Here is a 21,793-nt window from a genome sequence, read left to right as displayed (position 1 = left end):
TTTTTTCTTCAAATATTCATCTTATCTTACGTAAAATGTAAATTTTTTGGGCACTAACTAAAGTCTCTCACAACTATGTAATCATTTACCTCATTGCCCCCTCCTTCCTTTTAAGGAAAATGTAGAACTACTAAACCTCTTAAGAACCTCTCTGGAAAATACAGCCACAGATGTGTCTGTGACTCACATTTTTCCTGGGTGCACCCTTCAGCTGGCTCCATAAACCTTGATTGATTGAGACACCTGCCTCCATCACTCATTTTCATTGTCAGAAAAAACAATTAAGCAAAAAGGAAGCAGAACTTGAAGATTTGGCAAAATTTCAGCCTATCTATATTGCAAAAAAAAAAAAAAATAGAAAGCTTGTTCTGAAGAGAACACTGAGGATGTGTCTGAACAATCACGTGGTGAAGAGATCACGAGGCCAGGAATGGTGGCTCATGCCTGTAATCCCAGCACTTTGGGAGGCTGAGGTGAGGGGATCACTTTAGCCCAGGAGTTCGACATCAGCCTGGGCAACATAGTGAGACCCTGTCCCTATTAAAAAAAATAAAAATTTAAGTAATAGAGATCATGAGTACAACTCGTGGACTTCATCAGCTATCTTGGCAGAATCCAGGAATGGAATTATACCAGTGAAGACACTGCCAGTTTGAACTAAAGGGGGTAGAGAAAGCAGGACACAATGAAGGATAACTCTCAACCTTCTTGGAATCTACAGAACCAAACCATAGAGCCATCAGCTGCGAATACGTGCTAAGAATGAACCAGAAGGTGATTAAGGAATCATCAGGGGTGCCACTGCTACCATAGGTCCCAGAACCAAGGTGTTTTCTCCTCTGTTTCCAAGGGCAGGGCTGTGTCTCTGGTTTCAGCCAGGACAATCCCATCCAGTGCCTCAGGAGTGGGCTGCTCTCTGAAGAAAGCCGTGTGAACAGGGCAGCTTGAAAGAGCCGTGGAGGTGTTGCTGCCACCTCAGTGGGCCTTTAGGGCAGAGCATCAAACCATAGAAGCTTATTCTCAAGTCTTGAGATCTAATGAAATTTGCCTTGCTACGTTTTGCACTTGCTTGAAACCCGACACCCCTTTCCTCTTTCCTTATTTCTCCCTTTTGGTACAGCAATGTCCATCCTTCGCCTGTCCCACCATTGTGTTTTGGAAGCACATAACTTGTGTGGGGTCACAGATTTACAGATAGAGAGCAGTTTGCCTCAGGATAAATCATACCTTGAGTCTCACTCATATCTGATTTAAATGATATTTAGATGAGACTTTAGACAAGTCGATGGTGTTATGAGTTAAGACTTTGGAGGCTGTTGGAGTAGAGGAAATGTATTTTATGGGCAAGAAGGACATACATTTTGGGGGTGCCAGGCGTGCAATGCTATAGACAGCTGTGTCCCTCCAAAATTCATATGTTAAAGCTCTAACCCCCAATGTGACCGTTGTTGGAGATAAGGCCATTAGCAGGTAATTAAGGCTAAATAAGGTCATAAGGGTTGGACCTCATTTGATAAGACTGTGGCCTTTTAAGAAGAGGAACAGCTGCCTCTCCCTCTTTCTCTTCCTCTCCTCCCCTCCTTCCTGCCTTTTCCCTTCCCTCCACTGTGTGAAGACACAGCAAAAAGGTCATCTATAAGCCAGGAAGAGAGCTCTCACCAGGAACTGAATTGGCTGGTACCCTGATCTTGGACTTCTCAGCTTCTAGAACTTTGAGAAACAGGTTTCTGTTGCTTAATCCATCTAGTCTGTGGTATTTTCTTATGATAGGCTGAGCTAAGACAGGGAGGATGGTGGAACATCGGATGATGGCAGTGCCATCAAAACCATCTTGTCCCAAACATCCCTTGAAGGTCCCAGAACCATTCCAGAGTGGGATGTCCTGTCTTAGCATTCAAAGTATCAGTAGGTATTACCCCAACCCAATCCCCAGAAACTGGAAACATTCCACTTGGTGCCATCCTGAAGTGTCTGTAACAAAAATCCCACACACTTGAGTCTTTTTCATCTGTTTTATTAGCATCAATATATACAAAGTGGAAAATGACTTAATTTCATTATTCTAGCTTAGAAAGTTTGTTTTGCTTTTTATTCTGTTTGGCAATAAAACGGAAATGAAAATTTCCCAGGAGAATGCCTACCTTTGGGGGTGCTGAACAACTCAAATAATATCTGACCTCAAATGACTCGTCATGCCTAGTCAAGGACATAGGAAGGTCATGCCCTTCAGATTCACTCGAAGGGCATTTTTGCCTGAGGCCCGTGCCTCAGCCTAAAGCTACCCACATATTTGCCAAATCACTACGTCTTATACAACCCTCCTGATTATGCAGATGCTTTGCTTCCTTCTGGGCTATTTGGCAGTCTTCAAAGCTATCAGCCTGAGGTTCTGTAGGCTCTCCAAGGGGTGAGCTTCAAAGGATCATAGTTAAAGCACATCTATGAAACTAAGTAAGAATGGCCATCAGGTAGCGATCAGAATACTTATGTTAGCTAAATAATTCTACAAAAAAAAAAAAAAAGCAAAAAGCTGAGCTCCAAGCTAAAGAGGGTCGAGTGTGTGCATTTTTAAAGCACAGGGTGGTAGCTGACAGATACAGCTTATATGAATTAGCATGTAATACACGCCATCACATGCATTCTCTGAAGCTCACAATCTCTGTAAACGTATTTCCCCACTGTTTTAAAAACAAAGAGTGGCTTGTAGGAAGGCTCAGTCCATTCTCGAGTTTCTCAAGAGTGTATCCTATTCAAAAATATTTAATCCCAATGGGTTTTAATATTGATCTTATAAAAACAGACGTATATGAACTGTAATGAGATGCCTTGCACATTTTTGGCACTATTATTTTTTTACCTTTACGTATTACAAATACACATTCAGATATTTTAAAAAGAAAAATAGACACCAACCTGTCTTTTCAATCACACTGTACATTGTTGAACTCGTATGATCTGTCTCTAGGCTAAAACAAACTTTTAAAACATGGTTACAGGTGTGGTACTAGTAAGACAGAACTGAGACACTGGTCTTCTGAAAAAAACAACAACAACAACAACAACAACAACAAAACAAAAAACCCAACGCCTTTTCTGTCTTTCCAATAGTCAGTAAGAACATCTGGGGTGTGGCCTGGCTAGTTTTGGGGATAGGGTTAGAATAAAGATTTATATTTTGTCAGTCTTTGTAAAAGGCATATGTTTAGTTTTCACATAACCATAATACATTGTAAAATCAAATATTATTAATAGAGTTCTTCATTCCAGGTGACCCAGGGTTAGGGTTAGAATAAGCATCAAATAAAATGGATTGGGTTCTGCCTTTTAAGGAAAGGTTACATTATTTGTGTTGTTATCTTTCTCCAAACATGACATTGTTCACTAATGGCCTAGAACACCTCTCTGGTTCTTGCATTAAATGGGGCTTTGGGTCCTGGAAAGCAGCCTTTAGCTATTTCTTGCCATGGACCACACATGCATGCCTTCAGGAGTATATGTGCAAGATTCTTTTCTGGCAGAAGGAAAATATTCTGGTCTTAGACCCCCAAGACTGAAGTCTGAATTCCTGCTGGCAAGGAGGGTACATGTGTGCATAAAACCAAGTTTCCCTATCTTGCTTAAGATGTTTCCAATGTAACCACCAAAACATAGACTCCCCTCTATTCTCCCTATGGCAGGAAAGGTCTTTTCTTGTTTGAAAACCGGCAGACTTGAAACAATTCCAGAGAGAATGGGAGGGCACCAAAGAGGGTTCCAAATGCCACTGAGCCCGTGTGCCTGTCCAAGACATTGACTGTCACCACCATGTCACCGGTCCCAGGGAGGTGAATCTGCTTCACACATAGTATTTCTTCCATGCACCCGCACCCTCCACCTTCTCTTTATACCTGTATTTAGAAAAGAATCTTCCAAAGAGTCACACACTCACTGGTTTCACTGGGTTGGGGGAAAACAGACCCTGATAAAATAGGAGGAATGCCCGTGTGATTAGATGTGGGGCTATGGAATCCTTTCTGAATGAAATTCCTCTCTCTGTCTTCATTGATGTTCAGGTCAGATGACACAGGATTCCACTGGATGGTTTGCTGTGATTTAAAATCCCCTGCCCCTGTTCTCCGCACCTCCTCAGTCAGCATTCACACCACCCTCCAACATCCAGACAGCTTCAGAGAATAGAAAAATAGTTTCTTCTCATAGGACCCTCCCGCCCCCTGGAATGCTTGATGGTAAGTATATTCTGAAGATGACACCTTTTAGAGAATCAGTGCACTTGAGTCTTCTCTATTTTGAGGGCTGAGATATTCCAGAACCCCAGGAGAAACCAGAGCTCACCCCTGGATTTCCAAACATGGCACTTCCTTTTTCCCATCACAAATCCTTGTCACTGTATGAGTGGGGCCACTGGTGCCTCCCAAGCCTGTGTGTTTATTACCACAGCTTGAGAATGGCTTGCTGAACATGGTGATCGATTCTGGCACTTGTAGCATAAATTACGTGCTCTTTCATCGTTGAAAGAGTGTCAAAGAAAAGAACATTTTATTAACCCAATTCCCTTACCCAATGATCCCCCTCACCCAATTCTTCATTGGAACTCTCAAATCTCTCATTTTTCTCTGAAAAATTCCCTTTGGTCATTTATCACCTTTTTAGAAAGAAAACGTTTTCTTGTTTTGTCACTGTCCAGTGAGGCCAGAGTGGTAAAAGACAATGTTTATATAACACCTTTGCTACCTTCAGAAGAACCGTGAGAGGGAGGGGCTGTGGAAAAACCTTTCAGAAGCTGGCAAAATGGGAAGAGAGGACAAAGAATTTGTTTTGGAGCACAGCTCCCCAAATGGGTTTAAGTACCCATGCTAAATTCCAACCCAAACTAAGCCAACAAGAAATACCCTTTCCAACCTAATCTTGGGACTTAGATTTGTACTGAAAACACCACGGGCATGGTTCCCAAAGATGCATGCAATTCGATGCAGCCTTAGCATGGCATTGCTGATGGGAGAAACTCCATCTGTTGTTTTGTGTTTTTGCTGCCGCGGTTTGCCATTTTGCAAGTCTTCCACCTGCCTTCAGAATTGAGGCTGTAACATGAATTTGGCTGAGGCCGCGAAACATCCAAACCCACACCTATTTCACTTTTAAATATAATAAATACAGGGAAGAAAACAGTAAACCTTCAATAAAGAGTCTAAAGAAAAGACAGTCGACATTCTGGGGTTTCAATCAAATGCCACATGGTCTCTGGATGAATGTCTCGAGGAGATTGTGGTTGAGTTCACAAGTCCCCTTCTCAAGTGTAGCTCTCTTTAGATAGAAACCTCATACTCTCTGGTTTCCTGCAAGAGAGAGAAGCACGGATTGTCAAACGCTTGTGTGGTAGAGGGATATACATAGCGGGATGCAGTTCTTTGCACCTCCGTATGTCCATGCCCTTGGTCGTGACTTTACAGTGCCCTCCCACTCTGACCCTGACTTGCTTTTGCCAATGGGTTATAAGGAAATGGCGTACAACAGCTGCTTGAAACATGCTTGTGTGTTTCTGCTCACATCCTGTCCATCTGTCATCACCATGAGCAGGGCGTGCCCTGCTAGGCTTTAGTCTCTTCAGGAAAATGAGGGACACACAGAGCAGAGCTGAGTCACCCAGCCATCAACCAGCCAATGCCAGGATTACCATCCAGCTGAAATAAGCCTAAAACGCTGTGCCACAGATTGATGAGCAAATGAATGCTTGTTGCATTAAGTCATTGAGTTCAGAGATCTTTGTTACTCAGCATTACTATAGCTCTAGGTCACTGATACACTCTACTAATAAGTATTCATTCATGTCTAGTCTCTAAAATTCTCCTTTATTTCAGTCTGACCTTTTCCCATGATTTCAAAGCAAGCTACATAGAATGCAAAATAACATATGCCCTGATCTACCATTGCCATATGAAATGACTACAACATGGGGGTAGTTTGATTTCTTCAACATTTATGGAGTGTGAGTAATGTATTCCAAGCCCCAGGGACAAGGAGCAAGGAGATAGAAGAAGGCTCAGCCCTGGAAGTTGTCACTGTCACATGCTTTAATGGAAGTCTCCAGCTCCCATTCAGCCAACACAGATATGCAATCACATCTATGCTTCATGGTACATGGGATTGTGGTGGGCAGGCCCCAAGGTGGTCCCCATGATCCCCACCTCCTGGGGCTCATGCCTTTGTGGGGTCCCCTCCTTTTAAGGGTGAGTAGAGCCTGTGACTTGATTCTAACTAGGAGAATACACAGGTGCTAGGATGTCACTTCCATGTTTGCATGACAAAAGATTGTGACCTCTGTCTTGCAAGATGACTCTGTCTCTCTTGCTGGCTTTGAAGAAGCCAGCTGCCATGTCATGAGCTGCTCTATGGAGAGGCCCACATGGAAGAAACTGAGGGTGGCCCCTAGAAGACAGCCCACAAGAAATTGAGGCCCTCATTCTAACAGCCCGCAAGGAACTGAATGCTGTCAACAACCATGTGAGTTTGGAAGTGGATCCTTCCCTGGTTGAGCCTCAGATGAGACTGCAGCCCAGTTGCTGCCTTGTTTGTAGCCTGTGAGCCATAAAGCAGGGGGTCCAGCTAAGCTGTGCCTGGCTTCCTGACTTATAGAAACTATGAAATAATAAATGTATGTTGTTAATTTAAGCCCCTAAGTTTGCAGTAATATTGTTACACATCAATAGATAACTAACACAGGAGATCAGAGGAAGTGGAGGTGAAGGAAGGTCAGCAGGATAAGAAACAAGTCAGGTTTATTCCCCTCAAATGTTGGGAGATGGCTGCATATCGTTACACAGTGAATTTGAAGGATGCTAGTTTTGCAAAGTCATAACCAGCCTTTTGCTTCCTCGCATGTGCCCTGGACATTTGCACATGCTCTCCCTTCTGTCTGGCATCTTCTTCAGCCCATCGTCCAAGCTCTACCCGCTTCCCATGTCTCAGCTTTACTCTCACTTTCTCAACGATGCCTTCCCCAACTCCCTCTAAGTGTCCCCATTATACATTCTCCTAGTGCGCTGTTCAATTTTTTCATAGTCCTTAAAAAGTATTATTTGTTGTAATCAAAATATTCATGGGCACATTGGATTGTCGGAGGTTCGAGGGAGGCAAGATAGCATCACGATTAAGAGTGTCAGGTTGAATTTGCATCCTGGCTTCAGGCTGTGCATCCTGGCTGTGTGCCACCTTGGCCAAATTATTCTTTCCTCTCTCTGGACCTCAACGTTCTCATCAATCAATTAGAGACAACTGTGGAAACTACTGCAGAGACCTGCAAGGATTTAAGGAGATTATGCATTTAAAGTGCCCAGCACATGGCATGTATTATTATTGCTAATAATAATTCACAAGACGGTAGGCTCGTTAATGGTGGAATCTGTGTCTATTGGGGTTCATGACTATGTTCCTAGCACCTAAAACAGGACCTGACACTCAAATGTGTAGGGATGTTTCACACTGCCATTGAATAAAGGGTGGAGCCCAGTGGGATGTGTGGGAATGCCGCACGTTGCCACCGGCCACCGGTGGTCTGCTCTCTGTGGGTCTTGGGTGCAGCCTCTTTTTTCTGTGGGTGTTCTGCTGATGGTCATCAGCCTCCTAGGCTCGTCCTCAGCACCAATCACCTGCAAAGAGAGCTGGGTTCTCCCAGCATTTATCTCTTTAGGGCTCTTTGTGGGGATAAGACAGGACCACTGGCTGTGCCTCTTGTGAGCAATAGGAAATGAAATGTTTTGTCTTATTCTTGGTGAATTCAGAGCAAAGAGGGAGGGAATTGGGAAGAGACAAGAGAGACCAACTCACCCCTGTCTCGTAAATGGGGTTGTCAAACTCGGTTTCCACGGTGATCTGGCTGTAGGGGTGGGAGTACATCAGAGGCAGGCGGAGGTTGGAATAGTAGCGACATCTGGGGGAGAGAAAGGAGAGAGAAGTTACTTCTCCCCAGCTAGGAGACACATTACAATATTGAACGGGAACAGTTGGTGCCACTTCCTGAGCAGCGGCACCTCTGTGAATGACAACGAGGATGTGTGCAAACAGCCCTTTTTGCAGGCGAGAATCCTAGTGAGGTGAAAGCAGAAATCATAATTGCTCTCAACTTGCAACCCAGGCAGTGAGAACCAAAGCCTTGTGATCTCTCCTTACTAGGGAGGGGGTGGAGCTTAATTTGTTTTCCCCTGGAAGGTCATTCAAGTCCCTCTTGAATGCAAAGGGAAACAAGAACAAGGATGAACATTTATTGAGCACCTACTGTATGCCATATTGCCTTAGATCAGCCTTCCTTGACCACCTATTTTTTTATTTAGAGACAGGGTCTTGCTCTGTCACCCAGGTTGTAGTGCAGTGGTGCCATCTCAGCTCACTGCAACCTCTGCCTCCTGGGCTCAAGTGATTCTCCTGCCTGCGTGCACCACCACACTTGGCTAACTTTTTAAGTGTTTTTTTTTTTTTTTTTTTTTTTTAAGAGGCGAGTTCTCACTATATTGCCCATTGCCCAAGCTGGTCTCAAACTCCTGGGCTCACGCAATCCTCCAGCCTTGGCCTCCCAAAGTGCTGGGATTACAGGGATGAACTACCATGCCTGGCCCCTGACCACCTATTTAAAGGTGATCTCTCTGTTACTCACCACACCTACCTATTTCCTTTATTGTGTTTATCTTAGTGTGTTATAATTTATTTGTGTATTTACTCTACCTGCCCCCAGTAGACTGTGGGCTCCATAAGGGCAGGGATGATTTATTTTAGTCACGCTCCTGCCTCAGGACCTTTGTACATGCTGTTTCCCTGCATGAAACCCTCCTTTTTCACATATTTCCATAGGTTTCTTTTGTTTTTGAAATGGAGTCTTGCTCTGTTGCCCAGGCTGGAGTACAGTGTCATGATCTTGGTTCACTGCAACCTCCTCCTCCCAGGTTCAAGTGATTCTCCTGCCTCAGCTTCCCAAGTAGCTGGGATTACAGGCACCCACCACCATGCCCAGGCTAATTTTATTTTTTATTTTTTTAGTAGAGACGGGGTTCCACCATGTTGGCCAGGCTAGTCTCGAACTCCTGACCTCAAGTGATTTGCCTGCCTTGGCCTCCCAAAGTCCTGGGATTACGGGTGTGAGCCACCACGCCTGGCCTGCATAGGTTTCTCATGATCACTTTCAAGTCCTTGCTCAAATGTCATTTCTCAGTGGGGCCTCCTCTAGCTACACTATTTAAAAGTCAACCACCACTTCTCTTCCAGAATTCTTGCCCCCTCCCAGCCTTCTCTTCCTGCACTTATCAGTTTCTAACACTACATATTTTCTTATATACTTTGCTTATTGTCTATCTTCCCTTGTTAGAACCTGAACTCCAGGAGGGCAAATATCTCCTTCTATTTTTTTTTTTTTTCCACAAATGATGTTTCTAGAACCGAGAAAACTGCCTGGCACCTAGTAGGTGCTCAACAACTGTGAATGTGAATGAATGAGTGGCTATTCTGGGGCATGGTTTAATATCTTCCTTCTGCATCAAATGCAAGTTTCTAGACCCTCAACACCTGGGACAATGTCTGATATACAACAGATTGTCAATACATATTTGTTGAATAAATGAGTGAATGTGTGAGTGAGTGATGGAAGGAACGAATCAACATGCCTGGCAATATGTCATGTCTGTGTCCCCCACTAAATCATAACCTCCTTGAGGGCAGAAATAGTATTTGTCTTACTTGCTTGGAGGCTTCATAATTGCCCAATGTAAATATTTATCCCACAGAATTGGGCTGAATCTAGGCATCTCTGCAATAACACAAATGCCACTATGCCCGAGCTCCAGGTGGAGACCCTGAGGCTCAAAGAGGTGAAACGCCCAGTCCCTCTGAGTACTGGTGGCTGAGTGCTTGGTAGTGGTCTCCCCCATCAGCTCCCTACCTTGTGATGTAAATGTAGGCTCCTCCCAGCAGTAAGGAGATGATGAGGACCGGGATGAAGATAGCCAGGGCCATGTTCCCCCCTTCCAGCGACGTCTCTGCTGCCGCTTCTGCTACTGAACACAGGAGCCAGTGAGGTCCTCATTTCCCAGGTAGCTGACTCCCAGTGAGTGCCCAACTGCCCAGTTCTCCACCCTTTGGAGACAGCTTTCCAAGGTCTAAGGCTCTGGGAGGGCCTTAGACCTTGCAGAGCCATCTCCAAAGACTAGAGGAAATGGTGGTGGTCCTTTGCAAGGGGTCCCAGACTCATCCTTTGGTGGGTTGGCCATAGGAGCTACAGAGAATTACACTGTTTGAAACCCGATCGTACCATTCCCATTTTTCGGGGGCTACAGTTAAAATCTGATTAAAGTCCAATTCACAGGAAGACTTGGAGAAAATCCCAAATTCAGTAACTGGGAAAGCAGATTTGCTGGACATTCCATGGAGTGGAGAAGAGAAACAGGAATAGGTCTGGACCCCAGATGCAGGAGTGGTGGGCGGATCTGGGTTTGTGTGTGTCGTTGAGTTGAATGGTGCTGGTGGTCAGCCACAAGGTTTCTAAGGGATTCTCAGACCTGGTGCTCACCTGTGGACTGGGGAGCTTGTTGCATGCAGACTGACGGGCCCCTCCTAGACCTTTTGAGTTCCACTCTCCAGTCCATGAGTGGGCTCTGAGCATTGGGGACAGCTCTCTGTCCTGCACACCCCAATGACACCCCAAATGTGAAGGCCCGGTTTGATTCCCAGAGGCTACCCCTGCACATTTCCCGGCTGCTCTCTCAACCTGCCATTGTTTGTGGCAATTGCAAGAACTATAACAGCTGCTGCAGGCGCCCGGGGCAGAAGGCTGCTTTCCCAGCATAGCTTGAAGGGGGATCCTACATTCCTTCTAGAAACTTGGCCTCCAGGTTTCCTCTGCCATTCTCCATGGTCACATCTAATAGAGCTTGGCTGTATACCAATCTATAACCCATTAACCACCACTTTATGGGGTCTGAAAAATCAATCCTGATACCCACAATAAATGCATGAGCACAAAACGTTACAATGGCTCTCATAAGCTCCGAGCAACCCCAGCCCTTTGAGACGTTCTCATGGTTCATTGGTTGGCAAAAGGCAGAAAACGGATACTCTGAATGGAGACTAACACGAAGTGCCCTCTATTTTCCAAGTAGAGTGTATAATTCATGCTCCTTCACTTATATTTGAGACCTAGTTCCACCCGCTTGGATTCAAGTGTTGTCTGTTACAAGGAACAGCCACTAGTGAAATGTAATTTACATAGCCCCAGATTCTAAGTGAACTCATTATTGTCAGAAAGCTAAAGATGGCTCCAGGAATAATAAAAACTGCTTGATTTGGTAAAAACATTAAAAAAAGAAACAATATATTACAGTATATATTTTTAAATATATATACTATAATATACTGTATTTGTATTTACATATATATATACACACAGTAATATATTACAGTATATATTTTACATCACAGTCCCGGTGAGTGGTTTTGTACTGAATTCAATAGCGGTGACATAGAACGCTGGACATTTTACACACGGGAGGGGTTGGAAAGGGAAGGAACCACAAAATGAAAACAAAACTGAAATAAAATCCTGGATAGATTTTAACATCTGCTCCTCATTAATAAGTCTCATTTGGGAATTTCTAATAAAAGGAGAGCTGAAGTAAGGAGAGATGGGAGAAGGGGTGGGTATGTTGAGGGGAAAAAAGACTCAGGGAAAAATGGACCACTGAATGCTTCCAGGGCAAACTCTTCCCTCTGGAAACCAAAAGGACTCTCAGCATGGAAGGTGACATGTCACTAGATTTAGTTCCCCTTCTAGAATGACATCATGAAAAGTTTTACAATAGGGTTATGCCTTTCTCAGGCTTATGGGCTCTGAGCTTTCCTTATCTCATTGCTGTTACCATGTATAGAACAGCTGTCAAATCCCTTTCAGGTTATTGTTAGGGTCCTGACTTGCAAATCCCATAATTTTTTTTTCCCTTACAATATTATTTTAAAATTATCTTTTGCAGTCTGAAGGTAGAATTTATTTTTTTTAAGTGTCTAAATAAAGATACTCAAAGACCTGCCCTTGTTTTGTGCTATTAGTTTGATTTATTGAACTTTTTTTTTTTTCGTTCTGGAACTCACCTTCTAAAGCATGTTCAAAACTGTCTTGATTAACTGAAAGAGAAATCAGGAAGCATTGGTCAATGTAAAGTGAATTCACTTCATTTGCATGAAATGAGGCCAAAAAATTAGATGCAAAAGCCCATGCCATGCTTTGGTGAAGTTAGTGGTATGTTTTTACTTATCTTGGGCCACTATAATCAGTGAACGTGCCTGGACTATTGACTTCCTAAGTTCCCAAGAGAAGACGAGATAGATAAGACCCAAGATCAACAACAGTGATAGCGAATAATTACTGAACACTCACCGCGTGTCCAAAATTGTGCCAAGAACTCTATATACATTTGCTCATTTAATCCTCACAACAATCTTGTTAGGTCAATGCTATTATCATCCCCATTTTACAGATCAGCAAACAGAGGTTCAGAGAAGTGAAGTGACTTCTCTGACATCACACAGCTTCTCAGTGATGGAGGTAGGATTTCAATCTGGGCTGCTCAAGCTCTCTGGTTTCTGCTCTCAATTATGTGGTTAAGGTCTTTTTATCATTTTCATGTGGGGCAAAGCACGAATGAATTGCGAGGCCGAAGACCTTTATACAAAATCCAGCCAGAGGTGGAACTGTTTTCCTGTTTTGAAGACTATCTATGTAAACCTCTCTAATTTCATTTTTATTCCTTTTATATTGATGAGGCTTTGTATCCCATGTGAAACTATTTTTAATCATTTATGTTTTTTGTAAAACTTCTCTGGAGGTTCAACATGATGGGGACTGGCACCCCATCTTTGTCATCAGTCATCATGGTAGCTAAGCACAAAAATATACCAACAAGGATGGATGTTTATTACAGGAATGCAAAACCCCAGCATGAAGGACTTTGATGAAAAAATTGCAGCATTAAGGGATAGGAGGGAGTGGCCACCAAAGGCTTAGCTATACTGATGTCCCCAATCCCAAGACATCCTAATCCATGCCTTGGTTAAAGTCACTCTCTGGTTTACGCCATCATCACACCATGACAACAAAACCAGCTGAAAAGCTAGCTGGCTAACTAAGTGCACTCTTCTCTGCAGCTCTGGCATCAAGAAAATGGAAAGATTGAAGCAGATGGTCCCGCCCCAAGATGTGAGTTGCACCGTGGTTGAGTGGGAGTGCGTGAATGTCCATGGAATCTTAGAACTGGGAGGAGACATTGAATCATGTGTCCCTCGGAGCCCTGTGCTCATGAACCCCACAGGGCATGTTAAATGCAGATTCCTGGGCCATTCCTGGGACTTGTCAGAGTGGTATTCTCAGCGGTGGACCTCTGCAGGTCTTACCAATGCCTCAGCAGTTCTGATGCATCCAGTGGGCTCACCGGCTCCTCTTTAGAAACTCTGATCTAGACTCCCCTAGTTATTTCACAAAAAGGGAAACCAAGGTCAGAGAGGGAGGGGGGCTCACTCAAGGTCACACAGGTGGTCCACAGCAGAACTGGACTGGAGCCCGGGGTCCCCAAGTCCCAGTCAGGTGGCCTCACATTGGCACTGAGTTGCTTCTCCTCCTGTAGACCACAATGTCACGCATCCCAGTTTTTTTCTGAAGAGGAAGTGATTTATCATTTCCTTACAGAGTTGGTGGTGGGACAGATCTCAGGAGTGGAAGTGGAGAGGTGAGAAAGGTGCAGGGGTCTCCCGAGAGCCTTCCTTGCTAGCAATTCCATCACTGTTGTGGGAGAAGGCAGTGAGCTGATTCACCTTGTGGGGCTTCTAGAGATACTAGCCCATAGAAAAGAGAGGTTTCAGGGATCACCTGCAAAATGGAGCCTCTTTTTATCTTTTCCTGTTTTTTTTTTTCCTTTTTTTGTCATTTGTGTATATTCTTTTTTTTTTTTTTTTTTTTTTTAAGACAGAGTCTTGCTCTGTCACCTAGGCTGGAGTGCAGTGGTGCAATCTCGGCCCACTGCAACCTCGGCCTCCCGGTTTCAAGCAATTCTCCTACTTCAGCCTCCAAGTAGCTGGGATTACAGGTGCACACCACCATGGCCCAACTACATTTGCGCATATTCTGATGGTAGTTTTATTTTCTTTTCAGTTTGGCAGCATTAAAAAAAATTGAAAACATACAGTGCTGGCGAGGAGGTGGAGAAATGGACATATTACACATTGTTGGTGAGCGTGGATTGCTCCAATTGCGGGAAACAATTTGGTGACATCCAGGACAACTCGATATCCATAGATCTTTGCCCACACCTTCAATCCTGCTTTGAGGAATCTGTCCTGCAGGATGAAAAGTGCCAGCATCCAAGGATTCATGGGCAAGATTTTTTTTGGCAAAACAAAACAAACAAAAAACTGGAAGAGAACTGATGTCTCCATCAACAGAGGAAGGGCTGAATGCACTGGGGAACAATCAAAGTGTGGAATGATGGGTGGCAAATAAAAAAAATAACATGGCGCTACTTTTGTAATAAGTAAAACACAGAGTACAGCATGATATGAACCTCCCTCCCTTTTTTTTTTTTTTTTTTGGTGATACAGGGTCTTTCTCTGTTTCCCAGGCTGGAGTGCAATGGTGCAATCACGGCTCACTGCAGCCTCAACCTCCTGGGCTCAAGCAATGCTCCTGCCTCAGCTTCCCAAGTAGTTGGGACTACAGGAGTGTGTCACCATGCCCGGCTAATTTTTTGATTTTTTGTAGAAATGAGGTCCCACTATTTTGCCTAGGCTGGTCTCGAACTCCTGGGCTCAAGTGATCTTCCCACCTCGGCCTCTCAAAGTGCTGGGATTACAGGTGTAAGCCACCACACCCAGCCTTTTTTTTTCTTTCTTTTTTTTTTTTTTTTTCTGTAAAACAAAAACAAACATCCCTCTCTCTTTCCAAATATGTCTATGTGTATAAGCCTAGGGAAAGGTGTGACACTGGAAATTCAGGTGATTAGCACTGGCTTCTGGAGAAGAAAGAAAAGGATGGAGGAGAGAGGAAAACTCTGCTCCTTCCATTTGAAGCTCTGATTTCTTCTACTTGTTCCATGAGATACCTTTGCAATTAATCCAAGAAGAATTTAAAAAGCTGCCGTGGCAGATACAAACACGTTGTCCAGGCCAAAGTGGCCCTTTTCATGGTTTTCTTATTTAGGGTTTTTTTTTTTTTTTTTTTTGAGATAGAGTGTCATTCTGTCACCCAGGCTGGAGTGCAGTGGCTCGATCTTGGCTCACTGTAAGCTCCACCTCCCACATTCACGCCATTGTCCTGCCTCAGCCTCACGAGTAGCTGGGACTACAGGCGCCCGCCACCACACCCGGCTAATTTTTTTTTGTATTTTTAGTAGAGACGGGGTTTCACCGTGTTAGCCAGGATGGTCTCGAACTCCTGACCTCATGATCCGCCCACCTTGGCCTCCCAAAGTGCTGGGATTACAGGCGTGAGCCTCCACGCCGGCCGAGGTTTCTTAAAAAACAAATCCTGCTAATTTTTCTCCCCTGCAGAAAACTCATCAACAATGTCAAATTAACTTCTATTAATGTCCTTGTGACAGAGGGTTTACAGGCAATCTTTACTCAGGAACTTCTCAATACTTAAGCTCTACAAAGCAGGTTTTCTGTGCTATCAAAAATAAATTCAGGTCGGGTATGATGGCTCACGCCTGTAATCCCAGCACTTTGGGAGGCTGAGGTGGGCAGATCCCTTGAGCCCAGGAGTTCAAGACCAGCCTGGGCAACATGACAAAACTCCGTCTCTATTAAAAATACACAAATAAAATAAATTCAAACACAGGGCTGGACTTAGTCAAAATTATGGGGGAATGAGGGAAGGCAGCTGTCTTAAATGCTAATTGTGGATTTCTTACTGTTCGCTGCTCTTCAAAAGGACCCCTTATTCTCTTATTAGGAACTGCTTACAGCCGGGCGCAGTGACTCCGCCTGTAATCCCAGCACTTTGGGAGGCAGAGGTGGGCGAATCACGAGGTCAGGAGATCGAGACCATCCTGGCTAACACGGTGAAACCCCATCTCTACTAAAAATACAAAAAATTAGCCGGGCATGGTGGCGGGCACCTGTAGGCCCAGCTACTCTGGAGGCTGAGGCAGGAGAATGGCGTGAACGCGGGAGGCGGAGCTTGCAGTGAGCCGAGATCGAGCCACTGCACTCCAGCCTGGGGGACAGAGCGAGACTCCGTCTCCAAAAAAAAAAAAAAAAGAACTGCTTATATAAGTCATTGTCATTCATGTGATGAGCCCCTGCTTGATACCTGGTAAGATTAAATTGCATCCCTTATGCTAGTGTTTCCCATACTTGGCTGATGATACAATTCACCTGTGTGGTTAGTTAAACTGGTCCCTGGGTCCTGCTTTAGACCCAGTGAATCAGAATCTCCGTGGAAAGGGCTCAGGACTCCGTTTATGTTTGGAAATCACGGCCTTAAATGGTTCTCACATTCAAAGTGCATTTGAGAGCTTGTTAAAATGTTTATTCCAGGCCCGCCTCTCAATGATTTTGCTTTGGGAGATCTGGGGTAGATTCGGGAATGTGTGAACACACCTAGGTTTCCATGCTGCGGTGATTGGCTGGTTGGGGGTCTTTCTTAGTAGCCCTGAAGGCGGGAAATTTACAGTCATGAGATGCGGGTTCAAGTCCTAGCTTTGTCTTGTACTAGCTGTGTGGCTTTGGGAAAATCACTTAACTTCTCTGAGCTTCTCCTTCCACATCTGTAAAACAGGTAAGATGGCTCACCTATCTTAGACAGTGGTCATAAGACTTAACCGAGGTGATTCAGGGGAATTTTTTTTTTTAGGTAGATAAAATTCACATAACATAAAATTAACCATTTCAAAGTGTTACAATTCAGTGGCATTTAGCACATTCACAATGTTGCACAACCATGACCTCTGCCTAGTTCCAAAACATGTTCATCATCTCCAAAACAAGCCCCATACTCATTAAGCAGTCCCTAGACAACCACGACTCTGCTTTCTGACTCTATGGATTTACCTATTCCAGATGTTTCCTATAAACAGAATCCTAAAACATGTGACCTTTTGTGTCTGGCTTCCTTCACTCAGCATAATGGCTTTGAGGTTCATCCATGTTGTGGCATGTGTCAGTATTTCGTTCCTTTTTATGGCTGAATAATATTCCCTTTTTTCTGCCACACTTCTGTTTATCCATTCATCAGTTGATGGGCATTTGGGTTGTTTCCATCTTGTGGCTATTGCGAATAGTGCTCCTATAAACATTCTTAGATAGTGTTTGTTTAAATACCTGTTTTCACTTCTTTCGGAAATACACCTCGGAGTGGACAAACTAGCTGGGAAAGTAGTTTTAAGCCTCAGAGCTGGGGTTCATGAATAAGGCATTTGGGGATCCACTGAAGTTATGGGTTCCCAAGTAGAGACATAAAACTTCATGCTTCTGTTCCTTCTGGAGGGCAAATTCAGAGCCTTTTGCCTGATTCTCAAAGGGGCACTAATGCAATAAAGGTTAAGATCCACTGGCCTAAAACACTGAACATATTTCCGTTACTATTACTGATTGTGCACTTCAAAAGTCCAGATAAACGAATCCAAATTTTACTTAGTGTGTTACAACTTAATTTTAGTGATGAGTGTTCAATGGATTCTAAGATGCAATTTTCTCACTTCACCATCTGGGAGGTGGGGGAGAGGCTTAAAGCAATAATGTGTAATAATAGCTGCCACCAGGTGGCGCTCACGATTTCCCGTGTGCACAAACGTGGGGCGTTAAGAGTATCAGGGTTTGCAGAATGCCGGGTAGCGCCCTGGGAGATCACCCCGTAGGCAGTGGCGGAACACACCTAACTCATGGTAACTAATTGGTTGTGAGAAGGCGGTGCAAGAGGTGGGAAATAATTAAGCAGGGTTCTCTAAGCAGGGATCAAAAGCAGGCAGAGGTCGGATGCGGTAATCCCAGCACTTTGAGAGGACGAGGTGGGAGGATCGTTTGAGGCCAGGAGTAGAGACCAGCCTGGGCAACATAGTGAGACCCCCATCTCTACAAAAATAAAAAAATTTAGCTGGGCGTGGTGGCGTGCACTTGTGGTCCCAGCCACTCGGGAGGCTGAGGTAGGAGGATAGCTTGAGCCCAGGTGGTTGAGGCTGCAGTGAGTAATGATCACACCACTGCATTCCAGCCTGTGCAACAGAGTAAGACCCTGTCTCCAAACAAACAAACAAACAAACACAAACAAACAAATAAACAAAAACCAGACTGGATCACAGGGCCGGGACTAAGGCAAGGCGAGAGGTGTCTAGGGCGAGAAGTGTACGGAGACTCTTTTTTTAAGGCTGTTCTACGGGACACTTGGTCACCTCCTTACATTTTTCACCTCAGGCACCTCTTTTGCCTCAGACTCGTCCCAGCCCTGCCTCAATGTAACTGCAAGCCCCTTGTATCAAAGACTTTAGTTCATTATGGACGTTCCTACAGAATTCTGCATCCCTGATGCTTTAATGGGACAGGAGCTATACATATATACATACATATGTATGTATATGTATACATACACATGTATGTATGTAAATGTATATATATTTTAGTACAGAATGACATTCAACAGGAGCGATATTGAGTGGAAAAATAGGATGTTGAAGACTTGGAGTAAAAAATGATTCTACAGCTGGGTGTGGTGGCTCATACCTGCAATCCCAGCTACTCAGAGGCAGAGGAGGGAGGATCGCTTGAGGTCAGGAGTTCTAGGCCAGCCTGGGCAACATAGCAAGATCCTGTCTCTACAGAAAAATTTAGTAATAATTTAGAAAATCAAAAGTGCCAGACTTTGAAGGTGGAGAAGTTTTAAATACACTGGAACCAATTTATTTTGCTTGTATTTTGTTTGTTTGTTTGAGACAGAGTCTCACTCCGTCACCCAGGCTGGAGTGCAGTAGCATGACCATAGCTCATTGCAACCTCTGTCTCCTGGGATCAAGTGATCCTCCCATCTTAACCTCCCAAGTAGCTGGGACTACAGGCACACGTCACCACATCAGGTTAATTTTTGTATTATTATTATTATTACTATTATTATTATTATTATTTTGTTTTTGTAGAGACAGTTTTACCATGTTACCCAGGCTAGTCTCAAACTCCTCGGCTCAAGAAATCCTCCCACCTCAGCCTCCCAAAATGCTAGGATTACAGGTGTGAGCCACTGCACCTGGGCTGCTTATATTTTCATTTGAACATTTTCATAATTGTGATATATGATAAAAAGCTTAAAGACCTTTATGTTTTTATTTTTTAGATAGAATCTCGCTGTGTCACCGAGGCTGGAGTGTAGTGGAGCCACTTCGGCTCACTGCAACCTCTGCCTCCCGGATTCAAGTGATTCTCCTGCCTCAGCCTCCCGAGTAGCTGGGACTTCAGGCATGCACCACTACACCCAGCTAATTTTTTTGTATTTTTAGTAGAGATGGGGTTTCACCATGTTGGCCAGGCTGGTCTTGAACTCCTGACCTCAAGTGATCTGCCTGCCTCAGCCTCCCAAAATGTTGGGATTACAGGTGTGAGCCACTGTGCCTGGTCAAAAGCTCCTTTAGTAAGTAAAAATAAAAATGCTAAGCCAGGAGAAGACATTGTGTCATAGTATAATTGGCAGCATGTTTTTTTCTTTTTTAGTGGTGCATAAAGTAATGGTGACATCTTAGATTTAATGAAGTACAGTAGCTCAGCTCTATTATTTTAAAATTTAATTTAATTTTTTTGAGATAGATTCTTGCTCTGTCCAGGCTGGAGTGCAGTGGCATGATCAAGGCTCACTGCAACCTTGGCCTCCTAGGCTCAGGTGATCCTCCCATCTCAGCCTCCCGAGTAGCTGGGACTACAGGTGTGTGCTGCCATGCCCGATTAATTTTTTTTTTTTTTTTTTGGTAGAGATGGGGGTCTCACTATGTTGCCTAGGCTGGTCTCGAACTCCTAGTCCAATTTTTTAGAGCAAGTTCAGAACTCCTGTGAGCCAGGAGCCTGACATCTCCAGGCCCCGTGGACCCTGTGTGGTGAGTAGGTTTCTTTACCTTTACACACGGGCAGAGGCCCGTTCCAGTGGGATGGCTGTCCCAGGATGCAGCGGATGGTCACTTCACCCATGAGCTCAAAGCCTTCGTAGCACATGAAGGTGAGGGACTCTCCTGGCAGGTAGAGTCGCTTGTACAGGATTTGGTATCCATTTTCAGGCAGCCCTGGGTTGTCACATGCCAGGGACTCCTCCGCTGAAATGCAAGCCAGAAGGGAGCTCTGATGAGATGATGCAAATCTTTGGGGAGTCCTGCTCAGAACCTGTGTGATCTAGCTTTGATCAGCCTCTCCAGCATCCTCTCTCTGCATCCCCACCTTGCATCAGACTGTTTTCTATTTCTCAAACTGTCCTTTCTGTCTTCCACCTCTGGGCACAGATTACATACTGGCAAGGTAGAATGAAGTTGGCTGAGGAATCAAGGTTAAAATATGAGTTCTGTTACTTATTAGCTGTGTGATCGCCAGCAAGTGGCATAACCTTTCTGATCCTTAGTTTCCTCATTAGCATAATGACGATCAAAGTAATATCTATCTCATAGGAATTTGGAGGACTAAAATAGGTAAGTAAGGAAATGCTTAAGATGTTTTGTTTTTGGCATGTCATAGGTACTTAGTAAATGATGGACGGTGGTGGTGTTTAATTATGAAATCTTCCTCTTGTTTTTCACCTGACACCAAACCTGCACATCCCTCATGACCAGGTCTTGTCTTTCAATACTCAATCTTCATTTCTCCTTCTCCAGTAAGGCTTCCTTGATGTCTCCTACCATCAACTGAGTCGTCAGTATTCTTAGTTTTTCCAGCACTGCATGCACTGTACTGTACTGAATTAGTTATCTGTTTCCCTCACTGGAGATGAGCCTATTAGAGCAAGCTTGAAGCTCAGGGCCTGGGATTTAGTAGGAATGCAACAAAAGGCCCCAACTATTACAAATAAGCCCATACTGCCATCTGGTGACTGCTCTCTTCAGCTGCAGACACAAAGTACCCGGTAGCCTAAGACACCCAGGCTGGAGTGCAATGGTGCAGCCTGGCTCACTGCAGCCTCAACCTCCCAGGGTCAAGCAATTCCCCTGCTTAAGCCTTCTGAGGAGCTGGGACTATAGGCGTGTCCCGCCACACTCGGCTTTTTTTTTTTTTTTTTTTTTTTAAAGTAGAGACAGGGTCTTGCCATGCGTCCCAAGCTGGTCTCAAACTCCTGGGCTCAAGCAATCCTCCTGCCACAGCCTCCCAAGGTGTTAGGATCACAGTATTTATTGGAGAGTTGAACCTGCAGGTTTAACCCATTCCAGGCCGCATGTGAGATCTAGTCCTTTTTCAGCACCTGGATGGAATGGACAGCCAGCAAATTGCTTCGCACACAGGACTACAAATCCTAAAACATTCTAAACTTTATTATTTAAAAAATTTTAAATTGTAGTAAAATCTACATAACATAAAACTGACCATCTTAACCATTTTAAGTGTACAGTCCAGTAGGTTAGTATACTTTTACATTGTTGGGCAACTTATGTCCAGAACTCTTTTCATCTTGCAAATCTTAAACTCTATATGCGTTAAACAACTTATCCCTAGCCCCTGGGATCCACCATTCTACTTTCTGTCTCTATGAAGTTCACAGCTCTAGTTACCGCATGTAAGTGGAATCAAATAGTGTTTGCCTCCTGTGACTGGCTTCTTTCTC

The 21,793-nt window shown here is 44.2% G+C and overlaps 1 protein-coding gene across 7 annotated transcripts in view; it reads right to left on the bottom strand.

The window, feature by feature from the left end:
- Window positions 1-1,998: 1,998 nt before the first annotated feature.
- SEZ6L (seizure related 6 homolog like) overlaps window positions 1,999-21,793 on the bottom strand; it is a 215,804-nt gene continuing 196,009 nt past the window's right edge. For 2 of the 7 annotated variants that reach the window (XM_024239794.3, XM_024239796.3), the window contains 4 exons: window positions 20,109-20,303; window positions 9,920-10,034; window positions 7,822-7,924; window positions 1,999-5,333 (listed from right to left, as the gene is read on the bottom strand). In XM_024239794.3, the coding sequence (XP_024095562.3) occupies window positions 5,304-5,333; window positions 7,822-7,924; window positions 9,920-10,034; window positions 20,109-20,303 (443 nt within the window). In that variant the 3' untranslated portion in view covers window positions 1,999-5,303. Of the gene's footprint in view, window positions 5,334-7,821; window positions 7,925-9,919; window positions 10,035-12,120; window positions 12,154-20,108; window positions 20,304-21,793 lie in introns of all 7 variants that reach the window. The other 5 variants (XM_024239792.3, XM_024239793.3, XM_054543244.2 and 2 more) reach the window with 5 other exon arrangements.

Source organism: Pongo abelii, chromosome 23 (genome assembly GCF_028885655.2).
Source record: "Pongo abelii isolate AG06213 chromosome 23, NHGRI_mPonAbe1-v2.0_pri, whole genome shotgun sequence".
In the NCBI taxonomy this organism is placed as follows: Eukaryota; Metazoa; Chordata; class Mammalia; order Primates; family Hominidae; genus Pongo; species Pongo abelii.
Note: the sequence above shows the minus strand (reverse complement) of the source record. Positions and strands in the feature narration are given on the sequence as shown.